General features: G+C 35.4%; 1 protein-coding gene across 1 annotated transcript; it reads left to right on the top strand.

The window, feature by feature from the left end:
- Nucleotides 1-249: 249 nt before the first annotated feature.
- On the top strand, nucleotides 250-8,734 carry LOC103512341 (tubulin monoglycylase TTLL3-like). The gene is made up of 3 exons (XM_026825843.1): nucleotides 250-283; nucleotides 7,156-7,476; nucleotides 8,418-8,734. Exons 2-3 carry the CDS (start codon nucleotides 7,353-7,355, stop codon nucleotides 8,729-8,731), a joined length of 438 nt encoding a protein of 145 aa, XP_026681644.1. The 5' UTR covers nucleotides 250-283; nucleotides 7,156-7,352; the 3' UTR covers nucleotides 8,732-8,734.
- The last annotated feature ends 232 nt before the right edge of the window (nucleotides 8,735-8,966 follow it).

The following is an 8,966-nucleotide window of genomic DNA, read 5'->3' as shown; positions in this document are numbered from 1 at the left end:
TATGTATCATACCTATATTTGTTTTTTAACATTGTTCTTTCGTTTTCGACCAAAGGTGAAAGGTCGACGACAAAAAAAGGCTATTTCCCTTTAGGACCTATTGGTACGTTTGTCCATGTTACAAAAGATCTAACCAGGTCGCAGTGACCAAGGGCGTTTATAAAAGCTGATGGCCCTACTTATACCAATACTTTGTCTTTGTGTGAATAATAAGTTCGATTCCGCGAAATGTGAATAGTGTTCTTTAGATTCTGTGTTCCTAAGGAAAATATTTTGACTCGGGGTAAAAACTGTTTACAGAAGTTGACAGACATTGTCTGTCAACTTCTGTAAACAGTTCTAAATTTCTAAATACTTCTAAATAAATATGTTGGTCTAAATTTCTAAATAGACTTCGTTTAAATTTCTAAATTTCTAAATAGACTTCTAAATAGAATAAATGACTTCTAAATTTCTAAATAGACTTCGATGAAAGAACAATCATTATACTAACTAAAAGTAACCATTGATGAATGAGATAAGCACTCCGTTTTCTTGTTCGTACTTTGGACTTGTCATCTATCATTTCATCTTGATGACATAAAACCATTCGTGTTCCAACTTTGAAACTTCATCATCTTGATAAGATCGAATCACCTGTTACTTGTTTTCGTATGAAGTTATCAAATGAATCATTCATTAATCTGTTTCGGTTTATGACCAACATATTTATTGGTTTATTTTTAGTCTTTTAGATTTTACTTTTTAGTCCTCTTTTAGTAAGTGACCTAACAATATTGATACCTAGTCCGATTGCCAAAGAAATTATCGTTTGACCAAGTTTTACCAGAATACGTAGGTTTTATAGGTACATTTGCAAACTTTTCAGCATGTACTCGAATGTTCAGCTTCAGAATCTCATCTTGAGGTACTTCAAGAAATATTACTAGACAGTGCTGCCACATTGGAGGATTTTTTCCTATGCAAATGACCAAGACACAAATGTTCGACCACCTACAAGACAACCAGTGAAAAGGAGGCGAGAATACTGTGATGTGTCTTTACAGTCTTTCCCTCAATCATCGTCACTATGCGACAACTTTTCGGAAGACTCGTCAGCGGGGATGAGGAACGAATTTGAAATCAGTCGGATATTTTTATAAGTTCAATCTGGTTTGGTCCGTAGCTTGGTTCTGAGCAGTTCCTTAGTTGGGCTTGTTTCTTTCCAGCTGATTTGAGAATTATGACTCGAAAATTTTGAAACCTATTAAAAAATCATTATGCTGTAAAATCGATATTCTTCGTTCAATCACAGGGCTTCAGGCAAACCTCTTAGATTAGCGATTAGGACGTCAGATTTAGGTTCCAATTGATCCGAAACGATTTTAAATCAAGATAAATTACACCTGATTTGGAATTTTTAATTTGAAAAATCCAATGCTTTAAAGTCGAACTTTTTGATCAAGCTGTTAACTTTTGATCATCAGTAGCTTTTGCATTTGTCTGACCTAAGCTTAGAAGGAGACAACACCCTGTAATAGGTGTTTATTATTCAATACTTTCTTATTGGATATTACCTATGTCTTCAAATGGAGACAAAAATCGTCAGATTTTTCACACAATACTTTTTATTTGGGAGAGCTTTCCTCAATTTTGTTGATACTTTCTTGTTAGAAATGAGCCAATCTAGGTATATCAGCTTCCTACTTAGTTCACTTATTCATATGTGTCATACCTAACTATGTTGTCCCCTTTTCTTTGTTTATTAGAGAGAGCTTTTCATGTTGCCAAAAAAGTAACTTATTTATTTTGCACATAGCCTGAGATCTACCCCATCATAATTAGAAACTTTGGCGATGTTTTAAACTTTAGCAATGAATTCCTCAAGATGGCTTGTGATAATCTTTTAAAATACGTCAATTTCCATAAGAACACCATATTCAATTTTGATATTCAAACATCTACCCCATGTGGTGCTGGTTCTTCGAAACGACTGCACTGTTCAACTGTCACCTGCACTGTTCAACTTGTACGCCGAGAAACTTTTAGAAGAAGCGTTGGGAAATACAGAAGGAATAAAGATTGGAAACGAAAACATGAGAAACCTAAAGTACGCAGACGATCAAGCGGTACTAGCAGAATCAGTAATAGAGTTACAGAATATGGTAGAAAAGATCAACGAAGCTGGAAAAAGATTTGGAATGAAGATAAATGTGGGAAAGACCAAAGTGATGAAAATTGGAAAAGAAGAAGAAAGAATGACTGTCGTACTAGAAGGAAAAATGCTGGACCAAGTTGAACATTTCAGGTACTTGGGAGGAATGATTTACACCAATGGAAGCTGCACTCAAGAAATAAGAAGCAGGATAAGCATGGGGAAGACAGCATTTCTCAAGGTGAAAGACCTACTAACAGCCAGAAGAATCCCCCTGAAGCTAAGGAAAAGGTTTGCAAAATGTTATATTTGGAGTGTGGTTCTGTATGGTTCCGAAACAGGGACACTGAGGAAGAAAGAAGAGAAGTACCTATCTACGTAGAGAGTTTTGAGATGTGGCTGTGGAGGAGAATGGAGAACATAAAGTGGTCAGACAAGATAAAAGAATTATGACCAAGTTATAATATTATGTGATATCTAATCTGCTACTGACATAAGATATAATTATGTCTTGGAAATGTTACCAAATACCTTGCTACGTGTGGATTAGATAAACCAAATCCAAAATTTGGCGAGCTTTATGCGGATATTCTTACAAGCGATATGCTCGTTTTGTGATGAAATGCTAGGCAAATTAGATATTCATAAGGTAGTATAATGTTGCCTATGAATTTTAGAGGTTCTTATGTGATACCTTCAATCATACTACTAGATTTTTTAGAGGAATGAGTGCAAATTTTTCCTATAATGGTACTTCTTCGTTCAATCACAGGGCTTCAGGCCAACCTCTTAGATTAGCGATTAGGACGTCAGATTTAGGTTCCAATTGATCCGAAATGATTTTAAATCAAGATAAATTACACCCGATTTGGAATTTTTAATTTGAAAAATCCAATACATAACATTACGAGTGATTACTCACCTAATAAGTTATTCTTGCCTCACATTCGCTAGTATATCTGATGTCAGATTACCAACATAATACCTCCAGTATCAGATGAGCTAGACTTGTTATCTAATGAACAATATGGAGCGATCATCTTCTAATTCATTACCTTACATCCCAAATCGACATGCGGTAGTAATCACTTTCTTTGTATCGCTCTACATGACTTGGCGAGATTCGCTAATTTTGCAATGATCATAAGAAACTCACGGAGTTTATTGGACACCTGGGTAGGAACACCCTGGGTGTAGTGTTTATGAATAATTAGATCAGTGGATTAATTAGCTTTTTTGATCAAGCTGTTAACTTTTGATCATCAGTAGCTTTTGGATTTGTCTGACCTAAGCTTAGAAGGAGACAACACCCTGTAATACGTATTACGGAGGTTTGCTGTAGGCTTGCAGATGCATTTTCAAATTAAACTTGAATCCAATTAGCCATTGGCTATAGACGGTGTTAGTGATAACGGTAGATATACATGGATATGTAAATAAACATAGTCAATATTGCTAGCTAGCATAATGACACTAAGTATAAGTAGGTATTTAATACTTGTAACATATTCCATGATACTTAGTGCCATATGTAGGTAGGTAGGTAGTACTAGGTACATAATTATTTGTATTTTGTTGACATAAGAACCTACCTTACCTACAGGTCCTAATGAATTACGGCAGAAAAATTCCAAAGTTTTAGGTGCATGATTTACCTACCTACAGGATGGAAATCTGGCTATCGTCAACAATTCACCTCAAAATTAGGTAGATTCTATCAAAGAAATACACCCATTTGGAGTATTAAACCAACTTTGCGCACACCCTGAATAATGATTGACTTCTCATTACTTGGGTAGGGTATGGGTTGGGTGGTAATTTCAATGTCCCTCCGGCGTTGACTCTACAACAAAAAGCCTTGTATTAATCTGTTTTCTTCCCCAAGCTATTCACCATAGATCACCAACATGAAAGCAATAGAGGAGCCTAGGAACTGAGGGGATGCGGTAATTGGTACAGAGTTCATAACTCACGCATGAGGCACAAAAGTAGAAAGAAAGAAAAAGAAGAAGAAAAAGAAAAAGAAGAAGCTTCCTCAAGCTATTCACCATAGATCACCAACATGAAAGAAATAGAGGAGCCTAGGAACTGAGGGGATGCGGTAATTGGTACAGAGTTTATAACTCACGCATGAGGCACAAAAGTAGAAAGAAAGAAAAAGAAGAAGAAGAAGAGGAAGAAGAAGAAGAAGAAGAAGAAGAAGAAGAAGAAGAAGAAGAAGAAGAAGAAGAAGAAAAAACATGAAAAAAGTAAAAATAAGAACTTATGACAGAAGACGAAGAAGTATTAGAACAAGAAAGTTATGAGAACATTAAGAAGAAGAAAACATGAAAAAAGTAAAAATAAGAACTTATGACAGAAGACGAAGAAGTATTAGAACAAGAAAGTTATGAGAACATCGGAACAAAAAACGCAATAGATACTGATCTGCACCAACTGCGAACTGCATCTCAAAATGATATGGAAATCTGCCAAAGCGTTGGGAGGAATAATATTTCAGTTGAGGTAGAACACGAGATTTTCATGCTATTATTGGGGGCGTTCATAGTGTTAAAACGTCTGGACTAGGCAGTGTGCCAGAGACTTGTCAAAGTCTCATTAGGTTTTTTGATCGAGCGTGCAGTATTTGGCTGTGGAAGGGAAACATGGCATATTTCATGTCGAATTGACTTCTATTATGACGAATAATTGGATTTTGTTGTGTTTTTGTTTTGGTAGACAGTTTTGCTGGTGCGGGATAGAAGAAATTTCAGTAACCTCCTATTACTATAGACAGTGCATTTTCAATGGAAATGTTGGAAGTATTGAGGGAAAATGCAAGAATCTAACATCAGAATCCAGGGATTCAAAGTCACTCAAAGTATGCCTCAGAGTGAATCTGTTTCTAAGGATAGTGACTATAAAAAAAGCATCATAACGAGTTCTTTAAAGTTGTTTGTTGGATTCCAGTTTCTTTCTCGGTATTGGAAAGAACGAAATGAATTGTTATGTTTAAGATGAAGATCTGGATGCTAGCTTGCTGCTTGCTCCTGGCTATTTTCAGTAATAATAACACAAAGGGGCTCTCTCTCCTCTCTAGCTACTGACACATAACTTATAATTTCAGTTTCATTATTATGTTTCTCTCCATCTTCATTTATATGCATGCATGATTGTACGAGGAACTTCAAGTTCGTAGAATGTACCTACACTCTAGCTAGACTGTATGACTGGAAAAGTAAGCTCTAGAGTGCATTGATGATATTAATTTTCCCAATGAGATCCCCATGATTCTCAACAAGCTGGGCCCGTCCCTCCGGGAATTTTTTAGCCCGTAGTCTAGCCCAGCTTGTTTATTACTATCATAGGTAATAATAAAGGAAGGACGGGCTAAAAATCTATTAAGAATGGCTAAGGAGTAGACCGGACTAACTATAATTTTGGAAGATATTTAAGAAACAACAAGCCAAAGTTTGAAACCTACATAGAAATAGTAGATAAATAAATACATTTATAGATCTTCATGTTGTGTTTGTGTTTACTCTACAAACTTATTAGGTGGTTATGCTGAAAAGGATTTCTAAAGATTTCTTTTACCTATCCTGGCGCCAGGACAGGTTTGTTTAGGGCACTTAAGAGCCCCCATCCAAATTGGTACGACCGACGGCCTTCATTTAATAAAGCAAATATCCACCATCATTAAAAATTATGACGTTCAAGTGTTTATTTACCTATAGGATTGTTTATTTTCTCAATTATCTTTTGTTAGCGACCTTATGGTGCCTTCAGCAGCCTTGAAAATAGAAGGGTGACAAAACTGTCTCAGTGAGACTTACCTATACCTACATAATTAAATGATATTTCATTCAATCACCTTTAATTGGCTTGAAAATTATTTATAATTAGTAGTAGAAAAAACGAAATTAAACAGGTTTATAATAATTATCTTTTTAACTTTTGAAAAGTATTCATAATTATTTCAAATAGGCATTTCATAGAGGAAGATAGGTATAAAAATCTAGAAAATTAATTTGTCCCTAACATTGAAGAGTTTTTTATTGCAATTTTCAATTAGAAAGATGATATCATTAACTTCTCTCCACGATGGGCAGCAAGTTTCCAAAGGAATTCTACTCGAAAAGAAATCAACTCCTTTGGTGAAAGAGAAAATTAACATCAAACGAAGAATAAGTAAAACTTCAGAACTATCAAATCAAAAGAGAGTAAAAAGAAATGCATCAGTAAGGCCTGTAATAAATCAGAAAGCTGAAAAGAAGTTGATCGCAAGAAAAGTTTTGCCAAAACCTGCAATTAAAAAACGAAAAATGAATATTATGATGGCGACTTCTAAAAATTTGTATTTTGCAATGGTAGAAGACTGCAATTTCAAATTAAAGAAAGTGTTAAAGGAAAACAACTGGAAAGAACGGAGCTACTATATGAACAAAAAGAAAAATCATGGGAAACAATCAAAGGAAATGAATAGTGTTGACAATTTACTACTTATAAAGAAATCATGTCCCTTTATAAAATTTTGGACCGAAATCAATGACGCTACAGTAGTGAGCAGTTTTCCACGACAAATGGATCAATATAGCGTTGGATTGAGAAAGGTGCTCTGTGTAACAGATTGGGTATTGAATGAAACTGTTTCACCCAAAACATTCATAATTAGAAACTTTGGCGATGTTTTAAACTTTAGCAATGAATTCCTCAAGATGGCTTGTGATAATCTTTTAAAATACGTCAATTTTCATAAGAACACCATATTCAATTTTGATATTCAAAGCTTTGAGAAAATTCATGATGAACAATCTCACCATAAAATTTTACTAAAAGTCACATCAAAACTTCAAGAATTGAGGGATGCGAATTTGAGGAAATCAGGACATATACATCATTTTCTTGAAAATGCGTCAACTAAAACAGGTAGGTAGGTAATTTTATGAAAAGATGTATTTCTGAAGGAGTAGTTGCAAACTTTTATTTTGGATACTCTCTTTGTTGGTTTTGATAATATGTACTTTGTTTATTGTTTTCAGATTATCATGTTAGTACCAAGCATAATGACAAGGGATTTTTGGATACCTGGATACTAAAAACTGACAGCAACAAACAGTATGGCATTCGATGTTTCAAGAAGTTACGCAACATCTTGTACGAAATAAGAGAGAACCCTTACCACTGTGATTACTTCATTGTTCAGAGAGCCATTGAAAATCAGTTCCTCATTCATGGTATGAAATTTAAAATCTACAAGTACGTCCTGATTCTCAATCTTGAACCACTGGAAGTTCTACCGTTCAAGTTGTGTTATTTTATCATCAATAGAAGTGCGGAGAGAAAATGTATTTATGATCTTGGTAAATACTGACAAGAGAATAAGATTTTAAAATTGTTTTATTAGTTAAGTACACAATGTTGTAGAATTGAAATTGAGTTGAAATACTAATGGAATTTTTTCACCCTACATTGTTGTTGTGTTGTTGTAGCGGCTTAAGCGTTCGCCGAATGGTGATGGCAGATTAAAGAGAGATATCTTTTTGTATCTGCTATACAGACCGTTCAAGTTGTGTTATTTTATCATCAATAGAAGTGCGGAGAGAAAATGTATTTATGATCTTGGTAAATACTGACAAGAGAATAAGCAGAGAAAACCCTTTGAAGCAGAGAAAACCCTTTGAAGAGCTGCTAGCTAGGCTGGTTAGGGTTAGCTGTTCTTCTCCCTGTTTATAGTCCCGCAGCCAGACATTCTATCACCCTACATGTCTCTAGCCATGTTTAATAGGCTCGTCCTGAACCACAGTCAACCATCGTGAGGACTTGTGCTTATTCTTTAAAAGCAGAGAAAACCCTCTGAAGAGCTGCCAGCTAGCTAGGCTGGTTAGGGTTAGCTGTTCTCCTCCCTGTTTAGTCCCACAGCCAGACATTCTATCACCCTACATTACCATCGTGAGGACTTGTGCTTATTCTTTAAAAGCAGAGAAAACCCTTTGAAGAGCTGCTAGCTAGGCTGGTTAGGGTTAGCTGTTCTTCTCCCTGTTTATAGTCCCACAGCCAGACATTCTATCACCCTACATTCAAAGCAATTTACTGCTTGTTGATCTTACAGATACTGATCTAGACGTTAGAACCCCTACCATCGTGAGGACTTGTGCTTATTCTTTAAAAGCAGAGAAAACCCTTTGAAGAGCTGCTAGCTAGGCTGGTTAGGGTTAGCTGTTCTCCTCCCTGTTTATAGTCCCACAGCCAGACATTCTATCACCCTAGATTCAAAGCAATTTACTGCTTGTTGATCTTACAGATACTGATCTAGACGTTAGAACCCCACCGGAATTTGAAGCATACTTAACATCCGTCAATAAAACAGGTCTTTGGAAGAATTACATCCGTCCTCAAATGCTCAAGTCCATTGTTCAAACCATCATCTACAATCAACCTCTCCTTCAGCCACGGAAGAAATCTTTCGAAATTGTTCGCGCAACTTTCATTTTGGACTCCAGCTTGAAACCATGGCTGATCAACATCAAATCAAATCCTAAATTTGACAATCTGCCAGGGAGTGAAACAATTGTGTCTACAATTTACAAACACATTGTCCAGAAAATTGAAATGTAAAATATCCAACTATTTGACTATTTTGTTTTCTATTTACAAACACATTGTCCAGAAAATTGAAATGTAAAATATCCAACTATTTGACTATTTTGTTTTCTTTATTAAATTGTGTATGTTCGAATTTACAAACACATTGTCCAGAAAATTGAAATGTAAAATATCCAACTATTTGACTATTTTGTTTTCTTTATTAAATTGTGTATGTTCGTAACGAAATCCTTGTTCATTACCGCCT

This window comes from Diaphorina citri, unplaced genomic scaffold (genome assembly GCF_000475195.1).
Source record: "Diaphorina citri unplaced genomic scaffold, Diaci psyllid genome assembly version 1.1 scaffold826, whole genome shotgun sequence".
Classification (NCBI taxonomy): domain Eukaryota; kingdom Metazoa; phylum Arthropoda; class Insecta; order Hemiptera; family Psyllidae; genus Diaphorina; species Diaphorina citri.
Note: the sequence above shows the minus strand (reverse complement) of the source record. Positions and strands in the feature narration are given on the sequence as shown.

What these genes read in the sequence shown, in the direction of transcription:
- LOC103512341 (XM_026825843.1), top strand. Translation starts at nt 7,353, where the DNA reads ATGAAATTTAAAATCTACAAGTACGTCCTGATTCTCAATCTTGAACCA. An exon ending in AAAATGTATTTATGATCTTG is followed by an intron (nt 7,477 to 8,417) that starts GTAAATACTGAC and finishes TTGATCTTACAG; the next exon opens with ATACTGATCTAGACGTTAGA.